The 25459-nt window shown below is 53.5% G+C and overlaps 12 protein-coding genes across 12 annotated transcripts; 5 read left to right on the top strand and 7 right to left on the bottom strand.

Moving 5' to 3' along the window:
- Positions 1-251: 251 nt before the first annotated feature.
- Positions 252-1217, bottom strand: SETTUDRAFT_25804 (uncharacterized protein; the record flags this gene model as incomplete). Its single annotated transcript, XM_008023667.1, has 2 exons — positions 252-1130; positions 1185-1217. The coding sequence occupies 2 exons, from the start codon at positions 1215-1217 to the stop codon at positions 252-254; spliced, it is 912 nt and encodes a 303-aa protein (XP_008021858.1).
- Positions 1218-2679: 1462 nt separating this feature from the next.
- On the top strand, positions 2680-3176 carry SETTUDRAFT_167358 (uncharacterized protein). The gene has a single exon (XM_008024167.1). The coding sequence runs from the start codon at positions 2713-2715 to the stop codon at positions 3139-3141; it is 429 nt and encodes a 142-aa protein (XP_008022358.1). The 5' UTR covers positions 2680-2712; the 3' UTR covers positions 3142-3176.
- A 20-nt stretch (positions 3177-3196) lies between these two features.
- On the bottom strand, positions 3197-4702 carry SETTUDRAFT_167356 (uncharacterized protein). The gene is made up of 2 exons (XM_008024166.1): positions 4377-4702; positions 3197-4325 (listed from the first exon to the last, which is right to left on the bottom strand). The coding sequence occupies exons 1-2, from the start codon at positions 4424-4426 to the stop codon at positions 3263-3265; spliced, it is 1113 nt and encodes a 370-aa protein (XP_008022357.1). The 5' UTR covers positions 4427-4702; the 3' UTR covers positions 3197-3262.
- Positions 4703-5536: 834 nt separating this feature from the next.
- On the top strand, positions 5537-6645 carry SETTUDRAFT_102572 (uncharacterized protein; the record flags this gene model as incomplete). The annotated part of the gene is made up of 2 exons (XM_008024165.1): positions 5537-6407; positions 6458-6645. 2 exons carry the CDS (start codon positions 5537-5539, stop codon positions 6643-6645), a joined length of 1059 nt encoding a protein of 352 aa, XP_008022356.1.
- A 256-nt stretch (positions 6646-6901) lies between these two features.
- SETTUDRAFT_102422 (uncharacterized protein) lies at positions 6902-8695 on the bottom strand (the record flags this gene model as incomplete). The annotated part of the gene is made up of 1 exon (XM_008024164.1): positions 6902-8695. The coding sequence occupies one exon, from the start codon at positions 8693-8695 to the stop codon at positions 6902-6904; it is 1794 nt and encodes a 597-aa protein (XP_008022355.1).
- A 764-nt stretch (positions 8696-9459) lies between these two features.
- SETTUDRAFT_102841 (uncharacterized protein) lies at positions 9460-10125 on the bottom strand (the record flags this gene model as incomplete). Its single annotated transcript, XM_008024163.1, has 1 exon — positions 9460-10125. The coding sequence occupies one exon, from the start codon at positions 10123-10125 to the stop codon at positions 9460-9462; it is 666 nt and encodes a 221-aa protein (XP_008022354.1).
- Positions 10126-10372: 247 nt separating this feature from the next.
- On the bottom strand, positions 10373-11866 carry SETTUDRAFT_102819 (uncharacterized protein; the record flags this gene model as incomplete). The annotated part of the gene is made up of 1 exon (XM_008024162.1): positions 10373-11866. One exon carries the CDS (start codon positions 11864-11866, stop codon positions 10373-10375), a length of 1494 nt encoding a protein of 497 aa, XP_008022353.1.
- Positions 11867-12473: 607 nt separating this feature from the next.
- On the top strand, positions 12474-14704 carry SETTUDRAFT_103700 (glycoside hydrolase family 20 protein; the record flags this gene model as incomplete). The annotated part of the gene is made up of 3 exons (XM_008024161.1): positions 12474-14027; positions 14084-14307; positions 14353-14704. 3 exons carry the CDS (start codon positions 12474-12476, stop codon positions 14702-14704), a joined length of 2130 nt encoding a protein of 709 aa, XP_008022352.1.
- Positions 14705-14764: 60 nt separating this feature from the next.
- Positions 14765-16012, bottom strand: SETTUDRAFT_146447 (uncharacterized protein; the record flags this gene model as incomplete). Its single annotated transcript, XM_008024160.1, has 3 exons — positions 14765-15236; positions 15292-15907; positions 15956-16012. The coding sequence occupies 3 exons, from the start codon at positions 16010-16012 to the stop codon at positions 14875-14877; spliced, it is 1035 nt and encodes a 344-aa protein (XP_008022351.1). The 3' UTR covers positions 14765-14874.
- A 2051-nt stretch (positions 16013-18063) lies between these two features.
- SETTUDRAFT_167352 (uncharacterized protein) lies at positions 18064-19174 on the top strand. Its single transcript, XM_008024159.1, has 3 exons — positions 18064-18477; positions 18526-18940; positions 18993-19174. The coding sequence occupies exons 1-3, from the start codon at positions 18186-18188 to the stop codon at positions 19042-19044; spliced, it is 759 nt and encodes a 252-aa protein (XP_008022350.1). The 5' UTR covers positions 18064-18185; the 3' UTR covers positions 19045-19174.
- A 632-nt stretch (positions 19175-19806) lies between these two features.
- Positions 19807-22150, top strand: SETTUDRAFT_167349 (uncharacterized protein). Its single transcript, XM_008024158.1, has one exon. The coding sequence runs from the start codon at positions 20245-20247 to the stop codon at positions 21838-21840; it is 1596 nt and encodes a 531-aa protein (XP_008022349.1). The 5' UTR covers positions 19807-20244; the 3' UTR covers positions 21841-22150.
- Positions 22151-22772: 622 nt separating this feature from the next.
- On the bottom strand, positions 22773-24917 carry SETTUDRAFT_146439 (uncharacterized protein). Its single transcript, XM_008024157.1, has 3 exons — positions 24510-24917; positions 24109-24447; positions 22773-24037 (listed from the first exon to the last, which is right to left on the bottom strand). The coding sequence occupies exons 1-3, from the start codon at positions 24838-24840 to the stop codon at positions 22992-22994; spliced, it is 1716 nt and encodes a 571-aa protein (XP_008022348.1). The 5' UTR covers positions 24841-24917; the 3' UTR covers positions 22773-22991.
- Between the last annotated feature and the right edge of the window lie 542 nt (positions 24918-25459).

Raw genomic sequence — 25459 nt, 5'->3', positions numbered from 1 at the left:
AATGCCCTGCCGCTATTCACGCTTGCTTTTATGCCACCCGGGTTCACTTGTTTCTTTTTTCACTTCACCCAACATGTCAAGATCCACATTCTGGAACAACAGGAATCAATACATTACGAAACAGGTAGCAAATTCGGCGACTTGAAGTCGCTAAGGTTCATGACCTAACGCTAAGAGGCATGACATGGGAAGCCACGTGACCAAGATGACTGTATTGTCATCAGGGGCAGGGGCGCACAGGCCATGGCACATCACTGTGAAAGCGGCTGAACACGCTCTCGTATAATCTCCTCCAACCTCGCCTCCATTTCCCTTTTCTGCGAACCAAAGTCGTCCATGATGACACCCTGCATGTTTTGCTCCGAGGCCTTGGACACCGCAGCGCCCCGCATCGTCGCGAAGTCACCAAACCGTTCCCATAAACCCACACGAATCCGCGCAAAACCCCCGCTACCATATTCTAATTGTTTAACAATGTCATCGTGAAACTTGCCAATCATGGATTGCTCTCCTGGCTCTGGTGCTGTAGCATCGGCGCAATCTCCACACGTGGCGCCATCCCACTTATGAATAAGAGAATGCAGTAGTTCGAGGAAAGCTACATTGTCTTCAGCCAACACCGCTGTTTCTTGCGTGTCATTGTGGAGCAGCACTGCTACGCCAAAGTCGACAATCTTTACCTGTGGTAATCCCGATGGTACTGCATCTGGGAATCCGACGACGATATTGCCCAGGTGCAGGTCGCAATGAACAATGGTCGGATCACAGACGCCGTGAAGGAATTCAAGTCCTTGCTGCAGCTGCGTAAAGCATACCCATAGAAAATCTTCAGGCATCTCTCCTAGGCTCCTGAAACCCTCGAGGGAGAGACAAATCGGAAAGGTTGAGGTTGCCATCCAGGCTACTGACGTGTCATCAATATCGTATGCAAGTAGCTGGAAGAATTGCGACTGCGTGTTTCCAGTAGCCTCGACGCTTTCCCCGATGGCTTTCATCCTCGCCACTTCGTTGTGCAGCGTGGGCGCAAAATATCCAGTCGACCGTTTAACAGCTACAATCTTGTTGACCAGCTTCTTGGAAAGCTCTTCCGCGCTGTCTGAGGTGTCTGCGCATGCTTCCACGATTTCGTCCTGTGATACACAAAAGTAAACTTCTCCAGACACTCCTTTTCCGGCTCTACTTACCAAGACGTACTTGTCTATCGACTCAATCGACATCTTGCTGGTAAATATTTACTCTGAAAGGGATCTGACGCGCTGTTGTTCCGTGGGTGATATCGCAAATCTGGAATGTCGTTGGACGGGCCAGCTGATGGATGAAGGGGGTTGAGCAACTAAATCCCCGTATGTATATCATACTCTGATACGCTTCGGGATCTTAGAAAGGCGATATGAGAAGGATAACATTGTGAGGTAACAAGCTTGTTGTGCGGTAACTATCCAATATCAATAACATTCGTACAATGCATGTGCGAACGGCCGACTACACAGCACCTTGTGTCTCTTTGTTCGAGTCAAGCTTCCGTATATCGAGATAGCTTGCGTCAAGCCTCTTACAACGAGTTATCCATGGACTCTTCCTTGAATAAAACCTTGCCCACTGCTGTTTTATTTTTCCACGTCTTCCCGTTACACGTTGTCTCTATGATATGCCGTGATTCCCTCAACCTAACAATTAGTATCTCCAGGAATTTGGACGCAAGATGAAAAGCCTAGGATCTTCTCAATTCAACCGCATTAGATATTTTCCCGTCACGAAAGATGTATTGACCCATCACTCTTCTCATGTTCCTCCACACAACTCCAATACTAATTTTCTCAAGAACAACAATCTCTCGCCTATCTATTTGCCAAGCAGTAAGAAAGTCAAACTTACCACGTTTGTTTGGAGGCAATATATACTGTAACATACTCACATGTCATATGCTTCGCCTCTTGCCTCTTACCTCTTAGTCCTGGCAAATGTATGAAGCTGAACAATGTATGAATAGCGACATGATGTACCACCAGAACCTGAACCCTACACGGCTCGAATATCTGTCCGTTCAACAAAAAATTTTCAGCGCAATAGATAAGAGTCAATTTTAATAGTGGTAGCTATTCCTACACATGAATGCCTGGAAATCTATGTATAACCCTTGATAGGTCACCTTTTGCAAAGCCGAAGCAATGCAAAGGCAGAATGAAACACCTAGTTTGTCGAAGGATTGTCAATCTAGAAATGACTCTGTTTCTGGGCTTTCACTGAAGCATGCGAGGGAAATCCTACAGTACATCATCAGCCGCGTCCTGGTGCGAGCGTGAAGTGGGGCCATGATATCATATTTTAACATCATACCACATGCGCCAACGACCAGCCCTGCCACAACCATCAACTTGACAAAACACCACAATGGCAAGCACCGATTCAGAAGCTTGTGTGCCGACAAAGCGAGAGCAATTCTCCCAAGCCTCTTCAACGCAGCTTTTAAAACCCCAGGACCAAACCAACGACCTGTACACGATCCAAGAAATCCACGCCTACTTCTGGGGTAAGGATTCCGCATACGACGACACACACGACGCTACTCTACATGCTTCAGCGGAAACCCCCGAAAAACTAGCCTGCGTACTGCTGTTCAGTGGTGCAAACCCCAAATGGAATGAAAATGGCGTTATATTCGTCAAGAGCAATCTCGACTTGCTACCGGGCATCAAAGCGCCTTCACTGCCTATGTCAAGTACTAATGACACAGCCAGCGCGCCGTGTGCTAAGCCAGAAGATAGTAGCAGTACTTCGGCAGCACAGCAGCTGAAAGAAGGCTTCCCCGAGGACCACGCTCCCATCGCCATGTTCACGCAACCCATCCGCGGAGCCAATCGCTCGTTCCAGTTCCTCGGCTGGTACAAAATCAACCGGCTGCAGCTGCTGGAGCCGGGATCCGAAGATCTCGTTCGCAGGTTGAGCAAGAAATGGGAGACGGTCGATCGGTTGGGTCGCGTGGTGCCCAGGCAGCGGGACCTGAAGAAGTGGAAAGAGAGCATGTCGTATAGGTGGGCTGTGATTAAGATGGAGAGGGATGAGGAGGCGGAGAAGGAAAGGGGGTATCCGAAGATCGAACGGATTGATGAGGATGATGGTAATGATGGAGAGGGTCAGTGACATGTCTGTCTGTACATACCACAGTTTGAACACGGAGAAAATGGGGTTATGAAAATAAATGGTATATTAATTAAGAGCTATGATTTGAAACACGAGTTTCTGAATATACGCTACTACAAGCTCACCCATAGAGACTTCTCGCCTCCTTGGGCGCCCCCTCGAACATCCTAGCTATTTCATCCGTCGCATTTTCAGGCCACTTTTTACCTTCTTTCTCCGCCTTTTCCGCCTCGAGCATCCACTCGCTCCACTTGCGCACCGACTCCTCGAGCGACGCCCAGCCAGCCCCATTCTTCATCCTCTTCAGCAGCTCCTCAGCATGCGTGTTATCCACAGTCCCGCAATCCAGCACCTCGTCGACGCGCCCGAGAAACTGGTGGTCTGGCGCTATCTTGCGGAAAATGTCTAGCACGTCGTTGTAGCAGTAGGGCGCTGCAATCGCCAGGATACGCTCGTTCTGCACGTCGGGCTGCGTCAGCGCTGCGAGGTGCAGCAGCGCGGTGTCCTCGACGTCGACGAACCACTGCGGCGGAATGAGGTCAACAGACAACGCGTTGCCGCACCACAACACCTTGAGCAGGGCGGCGGAGCTACCGAAGCCCGTCATGTCGGGCCGCACAGCCGTGCCAAAATTGACATTGGGCAGCACAGTGTTGAAGGTAAAATGTGGCTTGTGTTCGCGCACCCATTGCCAGCTCTGTTGCTCGGCTTCTGTCTTGGCACACATGTAGTTGAAGATCATGCGGCGGAAGGTCGGGACCACGGGCATGTCCCACGCGGCTTTGCTTTCTTCGTTCCACGAGTCCGGCGTGACGTGGTATTTCTTGTTGGCGGTGAGCGTGATGGCAGCGGCTTGGCTGCTGGTCCAGACTATGTTTTTCACGCTGGGTTCTTTGGCGGCCGACTCGAGGAGAGACAGGGCGCAGCGTATGCCGGGTGGGATCGCGGCCTGCGGATCGGGGTTATAGGCCTCGCTGGTGGGGGACGCCATGTAAGCGATGCCGTCACAGCCTTTTACTGCTTCGTCTAAACCGCCGGGAGACGACATATTGGGGACTTCGATCAGAGAAAAGTTGTGGCCATAGTGCGGGGGCATCCACGAATGAGCTGATGCATTGCGGACGGTGCCGCGGACGCGGTAGCCAGCGTCAAGGAACTTTTGGATGGCGACACCGGCGAGGTATCTGGAAACATGTGTTAGTATATGGTAGATTGGCTAATCAGGTCTCGTATACCCGTTTGCGCCTGTTACAAGAATAAGACCTCCTGGTTGGATGACCGGCATGTTGAAGTTTTGCTCAGTGGCTTATTCCCAGTATGGATCAGAAGAAATCCGCGCTGGCCATGACCGTCTTATATGCACTGATACATGTCTGGGGGTTTTCGATTTCATCCAGTAGATCATTGATACCAAGCCAGTTGAACAGGCGATTCATGGTCTCACTCCGCTACCCAGTAAGGCAGAGATGGAGACGAGGCTGCTTACACTTGGCAGCAAGGCGTTCAGCTGAATAAGATGGAAGATAAGCCGTTGAACAGTTCAGTCTGACCGGATGATCAGAATAACATGGTTATTCCATACCAGCCAGCAAACTACACGTGTTGGGGGTCAGCTTCAAGACTCGGGTACCGCCCGGTGTTGAGGGCTCAGACAAGTAAACCGGCTGTATGAGTGCCGGAGCAGCTGCAAATCAGGAGATGTGAGCAACAGGCAGCGATGGAATACGCAATGTGCATTCTACGAACCTCGGATGTTTGTGTCCAACACCATCATACGACTGGTAGTATAGAGACTCTGCTTTGGTCCCGAAGTGCAATACCTTGCGGATGAGAGGACTTGTACGAGTGACCCGGGAATAGTAGAACGCTAAGTAAAACAGTATTCGACAAACCAAGACAACCCCTTGGTACAAGCAAGGGCTTTTAACAAATACGACGCAAGGAAGTCTGCAACTGGTCGAAAAGACGCACGAAAGACGGCCGAACCTCGGCTGCGGAGTTGGACGCGCTCTGATTGGTGCGTCTGCGGAGGAGGTCGCGATCGATTGTTTGATTGGTTGTACTCCTGAAATTAACGTTCAAAAATAGACCCCATCCAGCATCAGGACTGGCTAAGCCCAGAGTTGAGATGCCGTTCATTAGACCCGGCTTCTCTTGTTGTCTTCGTCGGCGGGTTGAGCAAGGCTGGCTCATCACGAGGAGGTGGCGATGGTGGGGTAAGTAGCGGGATTATTTCCGTAGGGCCCACCACGGCTATCTTTCATGGCATTTGGTATTATTGCTGACGCCAGTCAGCCTTAACCCCTCTTTATCCCAGCTCGTCATTCCCTATCGAGGCATTGCTGAATTGAAACAGACCCAATCGCGCCGTCTCACCAAAGCATCACCACCAACAATGAGCACCTCAATCCCCACAACGCAGACGGCCGGCTGGATCCAAGACCCGGGCCCAGACTGCGTTCTTCAGATCCGGAACGATGTCCCTGTACAGACTCCCGCTGCAGGCGAAGTCCTCGTCAAGATGGAATACAGCGGCATCTGCCACTCCGACTGCCACAATCTTGCATGGCCAGGCAAATACACCGAAGTTCCTGGTCACGAGGGCGTCGGCACTGTAGTATCGCTGGGGCCGAATGTCTCGTCTGACCTGCTGGGCAAAAGAGTAGGCATCAAGTGGTTGTGGAATGCGTGCAAGCAGTGCAGTAGCTGCAAAAAGGGCAAGGAGAACCATTGCGGCAAGCAGAAAAACACGGGCAGGAACACCTGGGGCACGCTGCAGCAATACATTGTTGCGGATGCGGATTTCTTGACGCATATTCCAGAGGGCCTGAAGAGCGAGATTGCTGCGCCCCTGCTATGTGCAGGATTGAGTCTTACGGGCGCAGTGTCCAAGTTGGAACCCGATTTGCAAAAGGGCGACTCTGTGGTTATCGTTGGTGCGGGAGGCGGCCTGGGCCATATCGGAGTCCAGATTGCGAGCATCAAGGGATACAACGTCATTGCCGTTGACAGCGGTGCCGAGAAAGAGAAGCTGTCAAAGGAGATGGGAGCCACGACGTTCATTGACTACGCCAAGCAAGATGTTGTCAAGGCTGTCAAGGACCTTACCGACGGTGAAGGCGCACACGGTGTCATCTGTGTATCGGGAAGCGAACAAGCGTATACTCAAGCACCCAGTCTATGCAGAACTAGCGGCGTGTTTGTCTGCGTTGGCCTGCCACGGGACACTTTCATGTTCCCCATGAGTCCCATTCACATCAGTAACAGTGGTATGTTGCTATTCCGTCGAGCTCCCCGGATTTCAACGCTAACCAAGAAAAAGGCCTAACCATCCGCGGTTCGTCGACTGGTAGCGCCAAGCAAATGGAAGAGCTGCTCCAGATGGCTGTCGAGGGCAAGATAACACCCAAGGTGGAGGTGTACGATTTCGCTGACTCGCCCAAAATTCTCCAAGAACTGAAGCGGAATGAGGTCACGGGAAGAAAGGTGGTACGGGCGCCTTAAGAGGCCATGTGAGTTGAGTTGATTGACAGCGGTTGAGCGTGTGCATTGCAGTGGAGTGGTGAGTAACGCACGTTACGGAGTTGTTGCGTTGGTGCATAGCGAGGCGGCGTATGTGAGAGAGGCAGGAGTAGACAAGCCTTTCGGATGCTCTAGGCGAGTGTAAACAAATCGATTGTTGTTCAAATTATGGCGTCTGGCAGCACCCACATTTTCCCGACTATCCAACGGGTATTCGCACCTTGCTTCCAATCACTGGTTAATACCAGGTCCCACCCTCCTCGTTGGACGTTACATTTTGCGGGTTCATGCTCATGATTCGTTGTCCGGGAATGGTATCTGTAAACGCGCTTTCAAACACGCCGCTCACGGCTCTCCGCCCAATCTCCTTGAAGCTGTCATAGTTGTCGTTGTCCCCCGTTATGGCGCTCCACTGTGCATCTTCTGTGCTACGTGCAGTTCCCAAGTCACTCCAGCGCGTGACCACGAGTGCTTGTTTGAAACGGCCTGTTGTGTTGGTGCGAACAGATCTATCTTCAACGAGCTTGAGATCAAAGAGATACTCTGTAGGGCATTTAGGACACCGGCGCATGGGCTGGCATACAGAACACAAAGGCACCTTCCCAGCAATCTTCTTCCCAAGGTTGCGTTCTCGGAACTTATCGAGGGCCGTGGTATCCGCTTCGGTAGAATGAGGTATGTGTGATAGTGCGCATTTAGGAATGGAGGTTAGAAGACCGTGTTTCCAATGCGAGCATACGCTAAAGTACGGGGTGTAGTCGCCCCTGCTGAAGAGTAGGAGACGCTTCGCAGCGTCGGTCATGCCGCCCTCAACGTGGTGCTGGGAGCGGACTCGCATCAGAAAATTACCCTTATTTGTAATGTGGTAAGTGGTTTCGTGGCTCCATTCTGAGTACGAATCTTTCCAACGGCGCGCAAGAGATTGATGCGGAATGCCATACTCGGGTCCGTAAGCCCAGTGGCGGCGGGCTAGCTGCACGAATGCGAATGGCAGGGTACGCCCATCGGTGATGCGAATACGGGGAGGTGGCATATTGATGTTCGTCATATTCGGACATTCAAAAAGAGGATTGACAACGTTCTGTGGCTTCAACGACTCAAACCCGGGCTGGATACGTAGGTGCCATTGAGCGCATGGGAAACAGAACAGATGACGCGGCATCTTGGAATCCATGGCTAGCAAGAAGTCCAGCCGGTGGAGGCGGTGCTCCGGGTCCAAAAGTAGTTTGTACGGATGCTGGCCCAGTCGAGCATACATGGTTCGGCACGTCGAAGACAGATTGGCAACATCCAAAGGCGATAGAAAATCAGCAATTCGAAGCCATACTTCGGGCGATGCGCTAGCGAGGAGCGCCGTTCCGTCCGGCCGTGAAGGGTCATAGAGCAGGGATTCGTCGTCACGCTCCTCCTCGACGGTGTCTATGCCTTCCACGTACGTGAAGGCATGCATCATCTCGGTGAGATCTTTCCTCTCTCCGGTGTCCTTGTCGAGAATGTCATCTGGTCTTACACGCGCCGAGGGTGCTCGGTGCGCCTTGCTGAGTTTCGACGGCTGCGTTTTTGGTGGTGCATACGGGAGAGCCTGTCCGCCCTGAATCTGTGGCAGCGATGCCGACCGGCCTTGTCCTGGATACACTGGCACAGCATACTGCGGCTGTCCGTCTGAGTTGCGACGGTAATCGGCATCCTGCAGATCAAAGTGGAGACGGGCGTTGCTTGTGTCGGCATAAGCATTGATGGCCGTGTACGGATTATCGCGCAATGCATGTGGCGCAACTCCAGCCAGGTCGTCAAAGGTCGGAAGTCCAAAGCTACTTGCCGTTGAAGCGTTTCTCTCGTTTGTGAAACTGCCGGAATCCTGGCGAGTGGCCTTGGCCTCATCGGTAGTCGAATCAAGCTTTGCGAGTACATCGCTTCGTGATCCTTTCTTGGATAGCTTCTTCCGCGCCCCTTGCTGCTTTGGCTCTTTGCTTGGATTAGATCGCATGCCAAACATGGCTCGAAGGCCGCTCTTCTTCTCTCGCTCTGCCATGCTGGGAATGGCTGCTGTAGAGGGCCGTGTGCGGCGGTCGCGTTCAAAACGAAACAGGCCAAAGCGTTCCTCCGGCCCCAGGAGTCGTAAGGCACGTTGGCGTGTGAATCGATTGCCTCTACACGAGAAGAGTGTTTGTCAAAAGATTGAAATTGCCGCAATATGTATGACGATCGTCACCGCTGGTAGCGCGACACAGCGGTTCGCTCCGGCAAAGATCCGACGCCATCCGCCACTGAACCTTCTTTCTTGCAGGATCTAGTTTGTGGATATGCATGTCATCATGAGAAACGGCGTATATGCGGGAGGTGATAGTCTCGTCCTTTTCAACGTCAGGTTGTCTTGCCTGGCGGCTGCGTGTCGCGTGGCGAACGCGAAACATGCACGTGCATCGATCACGTGATGTAAGCGGTAGACAGATGTCATTCGATGTTTGCTTTTTGCTCGTCTGCTGTGGGCAAAATCCTACTGGCGTGTGAGAGGCACCCAATCTTAGCATCATCTTCTCCATCAAAGCCATACGTCTGGGGTCGAGAATATCTAATGTATCTCCACTACTACATTCACCCTACACTAGGTCTCAACTTGACTATGACCCCCTTTCATGAAGCATCGGTTTTGAAGTCACCTGATCATCAACAGATGGCTTGTACGATTATACGATCCTCACCAAGCCCCTGAAACAAAATTATGAATATTCTAGACATTGACTGCACTCGTGAACCTAGCATTCTTTGTCACCACCAGACTTCTACACCACCCACTCACAAATCCTCACTTGGCCACCCGTCTTCCCGCAAACGCACAAGTCCCACCACCGCAAGCCTCATCAAAGTTGACTCCAGATCCGCCCGCTCGCGCACTCCCAGCAATACATCCGTTAAAATCGCATCCTTGTCTTGTTCCTTATCCAAGTTCGGGCCGAGCCAGGAGACGAAGAGAAGAAACAACTCCATGTTGGTTTCCACAAACAGGTGGTCTGACTTGGCCATCTTGGAAATGATTTGCGTCTGAACTCGGTACGACATGCGTAGGGATTGAGTCATTGTTCTGGACAGGCCGTAGAGAAAATGTACTAGTGGCACGCTCCAGCTTGGTTTCTGGATGTCGGCATCGAAGTCGGATTGGATGCGGGTGAAGAGGTAGCGCCGGACGAGGCGTGGGCCGACGAATGCGACGCCGTTCTTGTCAAGGGCTATGTCTGGGTCGCTCAGTGTTTGTGGGATGCGCTCGGAAAGCATGGCGAGTAGTTTCACGGCCATGTCGGCCCAGTGCTCGCTTTGCATAGCCCTGTGGTAGATGACTTCGATGGTCATCCTCAACTTTGTCGTGTCTGTACCGATGGCCTCAACTATTTCGTCCATGACTTCCTCGGCCTTTGTCGCATCGAAGACGATGGGGACAAGCGGATCGATGGCTGCTGCTGTCATGAGCCGGAAATCGCCAAGAGACATTTCGCTTGTAGCCGAGTCGGGAGTGTGCATGGCTTCTTCACTGCTGGTAGACATGATGGGTTGTGATGGTCGTTGACATCAAGGAAGTGGAGAATTAAATACCAAAATATGTTTTACATGAGAGACAAACTGGCTTGCTGACCTGCATCTAGGAGATTCTTGTCTAGCTTTCAAGAAACCAAGCAGCTGCATGCCATGTCTTGGTACTTATTCATGCTTGTACTCAGCTTCTCCACCTCCATGTCGAATTTCTCGCGATCATATAGTCTTTGCTTTGTATTGACTTCCAGATACCCCAGAACCCGCCCAATGGCCAGATGTTCCTCAGTCGGAGTCCCCAGTCCTTGTTTGCCATCTCCGTGTACTTTCCAACATCAACATGTACTTTATCATACACTTCTGGAAGCATCTCGGCGTTGTACTTCTTTCTTAGCCCTTGATGCCATTTGCGATCAAACTGCGCCCAGAACTCGTCTTTGCTATAGTATGTTTGTGCATACAGCCACTTCATGCCGCCCATCTCCCCAAGCGTCTTCTCGAGCGCGCGGTTCTTCTGGAGATAGGTAGCGGGATCGCTGGGTCCAAAGCCCCAGAGACCAATGTTCAGCATTTGGTCTGATTTGAGAGCGCCTTTGGTATGTGGGTGCATGGTCGGTTGCGGGCTTTGCTTGAGCGGACAGAGCCACAGCGGCCAGATGTTGAACGTTTTGTCTGTGTAGTCGATGAACTTCTCAGCATTTGGGTAGGGCAACGCCATGTCCTGCACAATATAGCGTGTCGCAATTCCAGATGCGTGTAGAGCGCGGTAAAGCATGCGCGTATGCAGGAAGTCATCGAGGAACCATCGTGTGTACTTGTTGAAGGGAAAGCGCATGTAGCTGAAGGCTGACCGACCAACCCAAAAGCCACCACGGTCGTAGCGGAACATGTACTCTGCCAACGGGATGTATTCCACGACTGGCTCGTTAGAGTTTCGTGTTGCTGCCTCCACGTGGAGATAGAACCATGGGTCCCAGGGATTGCTGAAAGTCTGCGGTTTGGTACCCGCAGGGAGTTGGTCTGTCATTTCGCCCGTGACGATAGCACCGTGATCTTTACTGAACAGCACGCCATCCACGTAATCATTTCGCGAACCATCTTCGCCCTCGGTATGCTCTTTGACCTCTTTGACAGCTTGAGCAACACTGCGGGTCGGATAGTATGTGGTCTTGACATACTTCTTGGCCTCGATAAGATTCAGGTCTACAAGAGTAGTGACACCAAGAGTACCGACTGCGCCAGCAGCGCCCCGGAACAAATCTTCTTTCTCTTTTTCGCTTGCCTTGATGATCTTGCCGTCGGCCATGACCATTTCCACCTCGTTGATGGTGCGGTCAAAGAAGCCGAACTTGAAGCTGCTGCTCTCGCCTGCTGTTCCTGCGTACCCACCTCCTACAGTGATGCCAGGGAATTCCATGACAACAGGCGGCACGAGACCATGTGGCAAAGTCGCCTCCACCAACCGATCCATGGGCACATTGGGCTCCACAAGCGCCTTCTTGTTCTGAGTGTCGACTTGGATGACATTTCGTAGAGCGCTTATGTCAACGACATGCTTTTTTAGGTTCGGGCGTGTGCTGTTCGTGGAGCCATGTGATATGCGAAATGGCTCTTTTCGTGTGAAATAATCCTTGACTTTGGACGCGACTTGCGCGACAACGCGCTGGTGACGGTCCATGCTAAAAAGCAAAGGAAATCGAAGTGTCTGGGGGAGATAGGTTTTATTGATACATGATGTCTATGGGTCATGGATTATGATTGGAGATGCTGTTGGTAGACAACGTCGGTGAGTGCGCAGATTTTCTCCGATGCGCTAAACTTCACTCGCTCGGCTAGCCCCTTTGCTCCGTATCCAACTCAGACTCGGTCTCAGTTCCGTGAGCGACCTCGCACTTGCAGCTCTTTAAGGTTACCTTGCTCATCCCGCGCTGACTGCTGCCATTGTGCAAAGGCCCGGTCGGGTTTCCCAAGATGACTTGCGCCGCCCAGACCAGATCCTGCACGAAGCTTGCGGAGGTGAAGTACAACCACTACTTCGTGTCCTCCGCAGCAACACTTACCCCCACTTTCAGCCTTGCTGTCTTGTACCTGACTATGCCCTTTTGCCATCATACGGCATTCGTTATCGCAAACTCTATTGACTACGTGCCGGAGGGTTACATCGGCTTTGCATATGCGGGGCGAGGCGACATTTGACAGCACTGCCAAGCGACCTTGGCTATTGGCATAAAGAAGCATCTGTCTTGTTCATTGACTCTTTTTTGAACGACTGTTTTACGCCCACGATGGTGTCTCTATTAGGGTGGCTTCTACTGCCACAATTGGTCGCGGCGCTGCAGTCTCTCCCACCAATCCCACCGGCAAATAAAAGCGGCCTTGGCTTCTCGTTGAGCAAACATGGCGCAAAGATATACATTGACAGCGCCTTTGCTGACAAGAGAGATTCTGAAGGCCTTACGCTGATACCACCAAGCGCTGAAGAGTTTGCTGAGACGTTCCGCGCAGATCTGTCATCATTGCTGGGTGGTCAGTGGACACTGGAGCGTGTTGATGAGCTCCCGTCAGCCGGAATCATCCTAGGACCTTTCCGGGGAAATAAGAATCAACTGACTTATGAGAACGGAGTCGCGACAGAAGAAGGGTATGAGCTTGATGTTGGCAATGGCAGCATCTACATTGGCGGGACTGGTGCGCGAGGCATGTTCTGGGGTACTCGGACTGTGCTCCAGGAATTGCTCATAAAGAATGGATCATTGCCATGTGGAAGCATTGTTGATGCGCCGGCATACGCAACACGTGGATATATGCTTGACGCCGGGCGGAAGTGGTACGCCAAGGACTTTCTCAAAGAGCTCTGCTCGTACGCCTCATTCTTCAAAATGTCAGAGTTTCACTACCACTCGAGTGACAACTACCCGTTGAACCGTGGCCACAACGAGACCTGGCAGGACGTATTCTCGCATTTCTCGCTGTACCCAGAGGAGAATACAGAACTCCGAGCAATCATTCAGCGCCCCAACGAAACACTATCACGCGCCGACTTTGAGGATTTCCAACGCCATTGCGCACAGCGCGGTGTTACTGTCATTCCAGAGATTGAGGCGCCGGGCCACGCGCTCGCAATCACAAAGTGGAAGCCAGAGCTAGCCTTGGATAAGAAGGACCTGCTAAACCTCAGCCATCCCGATGCAATCCCCACGGTGAAGGCTATATGGACTGAATTCCTACCATGGTTCCAAACGAAGGAGGTGCATATCGGCGCCGACGAGTACGACTCTGATCTAGCTGACGACTACATCAATTTCGTCAACGAAATGGAAGATTTTATCAAGAGCACGTCTGGGAAAGACGTCCGTATCTGGGGCACATATGAGCCATCCGAGAACCTTACCATTTCCAAGGACATCATCATCCAGCACTGGCAGTACGGCCAATCCGACCCCGTAGCGCTGCAAAACGACGGCTACGACATCATCAACTCGGAGGACTGGTGGGCATACATGAGCCTCAAAAATGACCATATGCCCATCCTGCCAGCGCCGTACCCCCAGTTCTACAATGTCACTCGCACCCTCGACTTTGCCAACGTGCCAAACTGGCAGTGGGAGCCCTCGCTATACAACCCTTTCAATACCACGCAACAGCTGCAGCCAGGCGCCAGAGGCAACAAAGGCGCTATCCTAGCTGCGTGGAACGACAACGGCCCAGACGCAACCACCCAGCTCGAAGCCTACTACGCCATGCGCGACGGCATCCCCGTCATGGCCGCGCGCGCCTGGTCCGGAGCCCGCGGGGAAAAACTCAACCCAAACTCCCTCGCAGACAGCATCGCATTCCTCGTAAGCACCCTCCCCCGTGAAACCACACAACAACCCGCTAACACAACCATGCCCAGGCCCGCAAAGCCCCAGCCCAAAACCTCGACCGCCGCATCTCACACCCTCCTCCAGCATACCCGCCCTCGCCACGCATCTTCTCCTGGGCCCCGACGCGCGCCCCGCAAAACAGCATAAACACTACGCTAGATCTGCCTCTAGAACTGGGTTCCTACGGTCCCCCCTACACACTCACGCTAAATGCCTCCTCGCCATTTACGCTCTCGGGTCCAGACACCGCGCTGTCTCTGCATGTAGAGCCTGAAAACCCCAACAGTAGTAGCAATAGTAGCAACAGTGCAACTGCAACACTCACTTTCACAACCGCAGATCACATGCCCTACCCGCTGCGCGCCGTGTCTTTACACGACAGCCAGACCGGCCGTATCTGGACGAACGCAACTGCCTCTTCGCATGTACCCGTTGCGATTAGGTTGCCGGCGGTGCTGCGCGTTGAGACGGATGTGCATCGCGGCAGTCGGGTGTGGGTCGACGGCGTGTTTGCGGGCCGCTTCGAGGTGTTTGTGTTTGGGGGGCGGAATACGCTGTTTAGCTGGAGTCAGATGGCGTTTGTGGCGCCGGTGGGGGGTGTGCTGGGGGGTGTTGAGGGCGTGGTGTTGGAGGAGGGGGTGAGTGAGTGAGTGATGTGGGAGGTTGTTCGCTGTATGATTTCTTCTTGTATTCTTTTTTTTTCGTTTTAATATTCAGTTGTGTAATAGTAATAGTTTGATGTTAATTTACACGTGCATGTCTTGATCGCCTCCGCATTATGAGGTGATTTTTTTTACATTCTTGTTAACGTGTCAAGTCATTAATATGTCGCCGTCAATCTCTGCACTATATAATCCCCACTCAAAACATCGCCGTACTTCCTGCCCGCCTGCTCATACGTGCCCGGGATAGCCTCGATACTGCGCTCGTAGTTGGGGTTGCAAAAGTAGGCTATCGAGTACCGCGGGGGGTACTCATCCTTATCTGCATCTTCTGGCTTTGGCGGCGGCTCGACAACACGGTGCTTTGTAGATTTGATGGTGTCGTTGGACCAGCGCGCAAGCAGATCGCCTGCGTTGACGACAATGGTGCCTTCAATGGGCGTGGCGTTGACGAAAGTGCCTTTTGGCGAGCGGACCTGGAGCCCGCCGCGGGAGTCCTGGAAGAGCAGCGTTACTGAGCCTGTGCGGATGTTAGTGATTGGGTTTTCCGAGAAACTGGAAATGGTGGTACTTACCGTAATCGCTGTGTTCTCCTGCGCGAACCTGCAACTGCCCGTCGTTCCTCTTAAAGACACTCTTGGATACACCCGGGTAGTGCAGTAATCTCAGCGTATTGTCGCCGGCATCTGTGAAGCCATCAAACCACTTCTCGTCGATTCCCATGCCGAGCGCAATCGCACGCATGACGTACATGTGCAGCGTCTTGCACGTCTCAAAGAAAGCCATCATCTGCTCCCTAAACACCTTGGCCTCGTCGTCTCCACTGGGCCACATATTGGGCCACTCAGGTTGATCATCACGCCCAATTTCCATGCTCTCCTTCAGATCTGGAATTAGTGCGCGCATCTGCGCCTCTGTGCCCGTCTCCTCTAGCACCACGAGCTTCTCGCGTCCTTGGGTCACGTAGCCGCGGTTGGCAACAGCCGAATACCATGCCAGCGCATCTTTCTGTTCCTGGGGTCTGGCAAAGAACTTGGCCGAGTGGGAAAAGACTGTGGATACTGTGGACTCGGGGATGCCGTGGTTTTTGAGGTAGATGAAGCCGGCATTCTGGAAGCCTTTGAGGACGGCGTCAGCGGTTTGCTTCTTTGCGTCGGGATTGCCAGAGAGGAAGGCGGAGAAATCGATGAGCTGTGATGAGTCAGATTAGGAGGGCTCGTCTGGACGCGAGAAGGGTACCGGGATTTCCAGGTCATCCTGCGAGACTGCCGAGTCTACGGTGATGCTGGTTGCCATTGCGATTGCTGGGTGATATGCGGCTTGGTCGGGTGCAGGCGCAGCTGTGGCAGAACCCTGGACATATATTTAGACTTGGGTCTGAAGGATCTGTGGACCGAAGTCTCCAGGAGCCATTTGGGCGTGTCGCGTTCATCATGCGATGGCTAGATGCTGTAGGTGGGGTTGTCGCCACACAGGGAAGGTGCACACGAGGGGCGATAAGGCTAATGGTGGGGTGGACGGATCAGCCCCTCAACACCAAGTATCTCCCTGTATTCCATTATCGTGTGCTTCGAGGCCCGGATCCATCGTGAACGACGCTCGGTGCAGTCAAGACAATGGTTCAGCTGGAACATGTATTTCATTACCATCTGAGAAGACTTCATGCCTATGTTATTGTAACATGCCAAGGGTTTAGGCCACGCTTTATGCTAGGACACCAGAACGCCGGTACAGCCAGAGCGGCGTGGTAACGGCCAGAATAACAACCAAAGCTGTACCCCTTTTCAGCACTGTGACGGCCTATGTGAATGTTTACAGCAACCATAGCGACGCGTTAGTGCAAAGTAGCTAACTCGCTTAGGTGGCTGACTTGCTTATCAACCACGTTAGTGTCTATACACTACAGAGGAGCTCGTATACCAAATTACAGTAAAAGATAGACGTCTGTGCTTTGTATAGGGGTTGGAACAAGTTAGAGGCACAGCCTATAACACACGATTAATCATGCTCTTTGCCCAACTATCCTCGCGGATAGCATGGTCCCAACATGGGTTAAGAATAAGGTCTACATGTTAGAACTAATGATATGTGCAAGTACTAGGGCCTTGAGTATGAAACAAGCCCTCGTTCGCTCGTCCTGCGCACACAGCACTCCCGCAGAATCACCGACGATACGTACTGCACGTAAGCGATTACATTTACCATCTCTATACTTCGTATTCGTAGGTAATAGACCGTAAGCCTGTGCAGTGTAATAATGATGTGATACTTCCCTTGGAGCAGCGGACGAACAGGCTATGTTTGCGGTTGACCGCTATAAAAATCGTTGACGTCTTTTCGTTCGCTGTCAGACATCTACTCAGCCCACTTCTACTTACCGTTTGCAGTGGCTGTCGAATCGTCATCCTAACAGTTTCCACCGCTGCCAAGTATGAAGATGCACCTAAACCTGCCTGTTCTGGCCGCTCTCTGCCTAGCTTTCAGCGTCGAAGCCAGAGTCCGTGTATGTATACGTCTTGGGCTATTCACAACAAAAACAAAAACACCCTTCCTAACGTGGGCTAGAATTGCGATTTCAATGGCATTTGCCGGTACCTATCCGACAAAGGAACTCTACAATACTTGGCCCCGGTAAAAAAAAAGAATTTCCCCTATCAAAGGTCGAATTTCCCTTGATGGTAACAAATGCTGACTACTATACTTTGGGGGAATCAGTGCGCACCGGTTAGTCTTCTGATTTCCCTTTGTTCTTACACGAGTTAACGCTATTGTCAGAATTACCCATGCAATGCTGCAGGCCATGGCTGTATTATTCTCACGCCGGCCTCGAATACCGAAGCTGGAGTCGCACACTGCTGTGATCCGTCTCAAGATCCTATTTGCCCTGGAGGCTGAATCATGGACGCTGTATCTGTGTTTGTAACAAGGGAAAGTTGTGATGGACATGTTCGATAGTAGGATTCGGTATAACTGGTAACCTGATAGTTTTAGAAAAGAAAGTATGAAAAAGTAGCGCTTCTGGTTTATTTATGTGTAATATAAGAGATTACAGCGCTTTCTGATTACTTGGTGGTACTTCAGCTTTGAACTCGCAGATCAGTATCTACGAGCGAGTCCCCCCTGTTGTGTTTTATTTTATCTCATTGCTTTCCAGGCCTCTTCTTTTGTAGTGGTGGTGTGCAGAGCCAGTGCAGTGCAGGTAAACTAGACAATGCGGAGTTCGCAAGCCTGGAACTCCGAAGCCGAGAAGCCATGGCGATGATTGCGACGATGTTGCCGGCGCATCGGACGCTGGACCCTGACATGCGGCGCGCGTGGAATATAATATGACGTCTTCGATTGCGAGCAGACATGACCGTGACGCGCCGAATCTGACACTCGATATTCCTTTCCATCCTCAACTGTATTCTGCTCTTCTACTATTGCTACGACTATTGTAACGAGAACACGCTATTCAACACGACTCGACATGGGCAACTCACAGTCGGCAGTGCGCTACCTGGCGCCCGCGTCCTTTGTCTACGACTTTGCGGCGCAACAATATGGCCTCTTTTCCTCGCCCAACATGCTCGACATCCATAACCGCAACCTTGCCGCCTTCTCGCCCTATCCCTACTTCATCGGCGCCTTCTTCTTCCCGCAGCAAATCTTCCAGCTCATGTGGCTGTGGAAGCTGTGGCGGCAAGACGGCAATGCGCACGAGTGTGCCATGATGAACAGGTTTGCGTGGTGCTACAGCTTGGGCAATGTGTGCATTGGAAGTACGTTAGTTCGATACATGTCAAGGCGATTGCTAATCCGCATCATAGCGTGGATGTTCTTCTGGAATGCGAATGACCTGGCGACGTCGAATATCTTTGTCATCATCAACACGCTGGCGCAGGTGGCCTACATTTCGACCATGCTGGAGCCGCTGGACACACGCTCAACACCCAACTTCCTCACGCACATTGTCGCCAAGACGTTTGCTGGTATCGGCGTGCTGGATCTCCTGCACAACACATCGGCTGCCTACTACGTCGGCGTGGAGCCCAGCGCGCTCGTGCAGGTGGCGACGGGCGTGGGCTTTGCGGCTGCAGCGAGCGTGAGCGACTGGATCTTCGGTGGGTGCCTGGTGTACGACCTCGTTGCTCTGGCGTGCGGACAGGAGGGCGGATGGTCCAGGTTGCTGGGCGGATATGCGGCCATGGCGGCGGGGATTGTGGCCGTGAGAAACTTCTTCTAGTAAGTAGAGGCGTTGGCCGTGTTGGCCGGCGGGCGTGCTGACGGTTCACAGTCCCCAGTGGAAGGGCCAGAAGGAGGGCGAGTATTCCAGGATTGACAACTAGCGGCTAAGTAGAGCAGAGCATGGTGGGGACCTGGCGGGGCTCCGATGGCGCGACTGGTGAATGTCATGTGAAGGGGCGTGTAGATTAGCAGCTGTAATACTATGACGAGCGGCGCAGGCGGCTGGATTCTCGTTACGTTTCTAGTCGAGCCATTGTGATTACCTAGTAGCTGACGGGTGCAACAAGGCGCCGACGGCGGAGCATGAGGAGCCGCAGCCCAGCCACTGCACGCACGGCATGCGCCATGGTCATGTCGGGCCCCGTCGATCGTGTGGTGGGTGGAGGGGCAGGGCCCAGGCCAATACGCCGGCGTGAGGATGGCGATGTGAAGCTGGGTAGAGAGAGCCATTCAGCACGTCGTGTGGGCGGTGCAGGCAGTCATTGCCAAGACCCCGCGAGCGGCGGCAAGCGCAAAAGGACAAGTGCAAGCGGCCATACATCGCGTGCTCCCATCTCTCCCCTCCCCCCCAGCCACCCCCAGTCAACCCCCCAAGTCATCCCCCGATGTGGAGATAAGCCTTATCTCTATCTATCATCCCTCCATCGCATCCCGCCGCCCGTCAATCAGTCACACCCTCGGTCGCATCCCGCCATGGCTGCCCTAGCCCCCGCCAGCAGTCATGCGAGCTCGCCCCGGGTTTGGCTGCTGCATGGATGCGCCCTCCGATCAGCCCCCGGCTCGCCGCTGCGAGCATCACAGATGACTGTTGCAGATGCCGGCCTGCCCATCGACACCTAGTCTGCCTCTCTCCCACACCTCGGCCTCCTCCTCTTCTTCTCTCGCCTGCTCCGACTCGTCATCTTTCTGCCTCGTGCGCTGTACCTGTGCTTCGTTTTGCCCTCGTACCGCACGTCTCGTGTCTTATCAGTAGCCGGCCGCCTCACCGACGTCACTGCGCAGCACATTGGAACGCTGCCTTGTAACACGGTTGACTCGAGTACAAGAGTAGCAACAGCGAGAGTCGCGTCGGTTGCTGAATCTCTCGCCCGTCCTCCTCTCCCGAATCACATGCTTTGCGCCCGGGTGGCTGCACTGGATACACGCACCTGACCACTCAGCCTTCGCTACCGGCACGCGAACAAGCAAGTAGACGGGCCATAGCCTCGGAGACGCGTCCCAGGCCTAGATACCGGACCACAGCCTCCTCCGAACCCTCCATCTTTACTCTCACCGACTTCCTCCCCAAGGCCTATGGCACCATGCCGCCCTACCTATCCCCCTTGCACATAGCGAAGCCCTCGTTACCCGCCAACTGCGAGCCGGCAAACGCGTTCACATACCACCTGTCAGCCGCATTCCACACGTGCATACCCACCAATCTCGCCCTCATCTCTACCCTGCTCGGCACATGCAGTATCATATCATGGCTGTTCGCACAGCTACCGCAAATATACAAGAACCACAAGCTCAAGTCCACGTCGGGCTTGAGCGCCTTCTTCCTCACCGAATGGCTGCTGGGTGATTTGACAAATCTGCTGGGATGTCTGTTTACGGGCCAGGCCTCGTGGCAGATTATCATTGCAGCATACTATGTTTTTGTAGACTGCTGCTTGTGCGGACAGTGGATATGGTACGAGATGCTGCACCACGGCCGCCCACTACGCCCCATCTGGGGCCGCTGGAGTTCTGGAAATGGCTCTTCAGGCGCTGGAGGCGCGTCTATGCACCAAGTTCTCGAGGGCATGGGCATAGGCAAATCAGCAAATGGGCCCAAGAAACACCAGGACGGAATGGATAAAAAAGACGGATCAAGCACCACCACGCCGCAAGATGTGCCTCGCTCGGGCCAAAAAGACCCATTCAGGATACCCAACTTTGCGCGCTCTCCTACGGCAGCAAAGGAATCGTGGCAGGAATCCTCGCCGTCTGGCACATCTCCAAACCCTAATGTGCGCCGCGTAGCTGCATCCAGCTCGCCCATGCCCTCGCCAAAGACGCTCCTCTACATCACTCTCCTCATCGCCGTGCTCTCCAACCCCACCACCGCAAAGCCAATCTCGCCCTTTGCTCCTGGTCTCGCCCACACCCGCACCACGCACGCACCCACTGTTTTCACCACCTCCAGCGACTCCGCCAGCGGCACCGCGCTCGCCGGTAAAATCTTTTCCTGGATGAGCACTTTTCTCTACCTCGGCTCGCGCCTCCCCCAACTCTACATGAACCAAGTCCGGAAATCCACCGCGGGTCTCTCTCCTGCCCTCTTTGCAGCTGCCTTCTTCGGCAACCTCTTCTACTCGTCCTCGCTCGCCACCAATCCCTGCGCCTGGCAAGATTTCGCACCCGGTCAAGGCCGCGGCTGGGTCGGCCCCGAGGGCACTACGCGCGAAACCTGGATTCTGCGTGCCGCTCCGTTTTTCTTCGGAGCCGCGGGCGTCCTCCTCATGGACGCTGCCGTCGGCCTCCAATTCTGGTATTTTGGCGACGCTGCCGGCACGCCACGGGGTCGCTCTCCCCTGCCGCGCGACGACGAGGTCATCATCACGGTTGACGACAACGGCAAGCTCGTCCGCAGAAGCCTACATTGGCGCCGCGTCAGCGGCTGGATGCGCGGCTGGGCTCCCGCCGTCAGTGTCGCGGCCACACCCAATGTAAGTCGTGCGGTTACACCTATGGATACCCCGCGCGAAACTAGTCCTGCGAGCGAATCCGGAAGTAGCAGCAGTGCGGGTAGCAAGAGTAAGAGTATCCCTATTGTTGGGGGGAGGGGGTCGGCGCTGGATGAGGCGAGGGCGCTGCTGGGCACGAGTAGACATGCTAGCCCGAGGAGTTATGGGGCACTGGGGAGTCCGCGGTAGTTGTTGTTATTCTCCTAGTGATGTGTGATGAAAGATGGATGTGTGTTTTCTTTGCTGGCATTGTTAATCTTGCATACATACGGACTTTTTCTTAGATAGATTGCATGGCACCGGCATGAGCATGGGCATGGGCATGGGCATGAGCATGGGCATGGGCATGAGCATGAGCATGAGCATCAATCAGCGTTCTTTTTTTTTCTTTCTTTCTGCAGTGTATTCTTAGGAAATTGCTGGCTTGCTTCACATGGCGGGGATGCACATGTCATGTCATGTCATACATAGCATGGGTAGCATGCGTAGTATGTAAACCTCTCTCTTTTTTTTTCCCCTTGTTCAAAGAAACTGGGCACGTACGCATGATGAAATTAGTTCAACAAGGCATTTCCCGATATGTTCCAGCCCAAGTATTAGATATATATATGGAAAATCGCACGTGAGAAGGGAACGGGAAAGGGAATGAGAAAGTCTATGTATGATATATATATACGTATGCAACTACACTCACTCACAGTAAGTACAGCTGGACAAATGCATACAATACATGAGACGAACGAGCAAGCGTCTCCTTGGAAAATAACACATGTTTCAAGCAAAGAAGAAAGAGGAAAAGAAAGAGGAAAAGAAGAGAGTAAGAGAGACAGAGAGATGTACATGGTTGTTATCGCGAAACGCCAGACTCAAGTAAGACATGGAAAGAAGGGTTAGGAAAGAAGGAAAGGAAAGGGGGAAAGGAGAAGGAGATGGAGATGGAGAAGGAGAAAGAAGATATTTTGTACCAACCAACCAACCAACCAGTTAATCCAACCACCACTAAGTTCTCCCCCCACACACACATACACATACATACTTCCTTCCTTCCCCTCATACAAGACATGAATGACGCGTTGTAATCGTACAAAAAAAGATAAGAGTCGGGGTAAGATGGGGGGGGGGGGTGATGTGTGTGTATCCAAATGAAGTATCTTTGCTGCCCCCCACAAGAAAGAAGAAGAAGAAGAAGAGCAAGTATTTCCTTTATCCCTCTTGTAAGAAAAGAAAAAATAGTCTTCAACTTTGTCTTCCTTTCCTTTCCTCTTCTATTCCCCAAAAAGGATATCACAAGGGCGAGGATAAAAAGTCGTCAGAATCTCGAAGAATCCAAAAAAAAAATCTTACACGCGCGAAACATCGCGGCCAAAAATCTTAGCCTTGGCCCAGTCCATCATGACGAGTATCCTGTTGCGAGTGCTAAAGCACATGCTGAGGTAGGCCGAGCGCCAGAAAATATAGGTAATGGTGCCGCCAGAGGCAATGTTTCCCGCAAACCACGAAATGTCGGCAACGGCCTTCTCCGAGCCAATGTAGGCGAGCGAGCCCTGGTGAGAGTACTCAAACGGACCAATCGACTTGATCCTCCTCAGCCTCTGCTGCAGAGACTTGATCTCGCCAAAGACCTTGTCACGGGCCTCCTTGCTGGGTGCCTTTTCTTGCTCGACAGACAGTTGCGAGAGCTCCTTTTCAATCTCGGCCGTCTTGGCCATGTTGTTGAACATGCGCGCGAGGAAAGCACCCTCCTGGGCAGCAACCTGGGCAGTGGGAGCGTAGTTGGCGACGGCGCAATCGCCGACTGCCCAGACGTTCTCGGTGCCCTTGACAACCAAGTACTCGTTGACGGCGAGACCGCGGCGCGAGTCCTTTTGGGCGGGGATCTGGTTGATGAGGTCCTTGACAATGGGGCGGAGAGCGTTGCCGGTGGCCCAGACGAGAAGACCATAGGGGATGCGCTCGAGCTGCTTCTTGCCGTCGGGACCCGAGGACTCGGCCTCAATGTACTTGTCCGTGACATTCTTGACCATGGTCTTTGTGCGAATGTCAATCGTCTCCTCCTTGAACGTCTTCTCCGTGTAGTCAATGAGCTGCTTGGAGAACATGGGCAGGACGTTGGGCAGCGCCTCGACCAGCGTCACCTTGAAGTTGTCCTGGATCTCTGGCAGCCACTTCTTCAGGTCCGAGTGGAAAAAGTCCTGCAGTTCACCGGCGAATTCGACACCGGTAGGACCGCCACCGACGACGACCATGTGAAGCAGGCGCTTCTTCTCCTCCTCAGACTGGTCCTTGAACGTGGCCGTCTCGCAGCAGTCCATGATGCGGTTGCGGATACGCTGGGCATCGCCGACCTCTTTCAGGAAGAGGCCGTTCTCCCTGACACCCGGGATACCTGATCGATATTAGCTTCATTCCGAGTAAAATCCGAGCTTCACCCCCGAGCTTAGTCCGAGATTGACGTACCAAAAGTCGCGTTCTCGGCTCCGACACCAACCACCAGCATGTCAAAGGGAACCTCGGTCTTGGAGACGTCGCCCTTGATGTCCGAGTCGTCGCTGATGTAGACAATCCTGCGGTCGTAGTCGATCTTGGTGGCCTCTGCTTCGTAGTACTTGACCTGGGCCTTTTTGTGGCGCAGAAAGTTGCGGATGGGCTCCATGATGGAGCGGTGCTCAATGGTGCCGACGGTGCACGAGGGGAGCAGCGGGGTGAAGAGGAAGTAGTTGCGGGGCGAGACGACGACGACATTGTAGTTTTCCGTGTCGAGCTTCTTGAGCAGGGAGACGGAGCCCCAGCCGGTACCTGTGTGGTGTATTGTCAGGCGGGCGCTCAATGGGTGTGCGCATGTTGTAGCTGCTACTCACCGAGGACGACGAGCGTCTTCTTGGTCGGGTCGGGCGGCGCCTGGTCCGCGGGGTTGCGCGTCTCGTAGATGCCGTATCCGACGTATCCCAGGCCGGCGATGACGGACAGCTGGGTGAGGCGCCATGTCCAGCGCAGCAGGCGGAAGCGCTTGGGCTTGGGGCCGGCCGTCGACTGGTGGCGGACAGACTGGCGCAGGGCGATCTGGTTGTGCGTGGGCCGGGGCGTCCATCGCGCCCTGGTGGCCATGAATTGTGTGGTGAAGGTCCTGCGGTTAGCGTGCTGCACCTGCGAGAGCACGTTGGCGGCGAGCGGCCTCATCGGGGCAGCCATTGCGAGTCCAGGGGCGGTGGGAGAGCGCCAAAGAGTCAATGGCAGGACGGGCAGAGAGGATGGAGAAGAGAGAGAGGGGGGCGGCGGGGCGAGGGGCGAGGGAGAAGGAGGCGTGTGTCGAGGAGGAGAATGACTTTGCGGTGCGGGTGCCTGGGGGCGTCAACTTTTTCTTAGCGATGACGAACACAGGCCCTTTTACCGAGTCGTTTAGCTGTGGTCTTTGCTTCTGCCACTGCCCCCAACTGATAAGCCCTTTTTCCAATCACGCCCATTCACGCCTATCCACGTCCACCCACCACAAAGACGCCCACGCCCGCGCCCGCTGCCGCTTCTGCTAGACCCAAGACGCACGCAATTCCTGCCTTTGCCTCCCGCCCGTCGAATCCCGCCTGCGGATCCGGTCGCCCCCCGTCTGCCCGCCCAACACGCCCACATTCCCATGGCCACAAGCCGCGCCGTCTTCCTTTTGTCCTGCAATTATTCACCTGCCCATGTCATGCTGTGCCGTGCCTTGCGCTGGTCCGGCTCCGATACCGCCGCCACCCGGAGACAACAGTACTATTTCAATTTCCCCCCAGGACCCGGATACTAATAATGTGTGGCTTTGGCGTGTTTGCAG

The sequence above is a fragment of the Exserohilum turcica genome (assembly GCF_000359705.1).
Source record: "Exserohilum turcica Et28A unplaced genomic scaffold SETTUscaffold_11, whole genome shotgun sequence".
In the NCBI taxonomy this organism is placed as follows: domain Eukaryota; kingdom Fungi; phylum Ascomycota; class Dothideomycetes; order Pleosporales; family Pleosporaceae; genus Exserohilum; species Exserohilum turcicum.
Note: the sequence above shows the minus strand (reverse complement) of the source record. Positions and strands in the feature narration are given on the sequence as shown.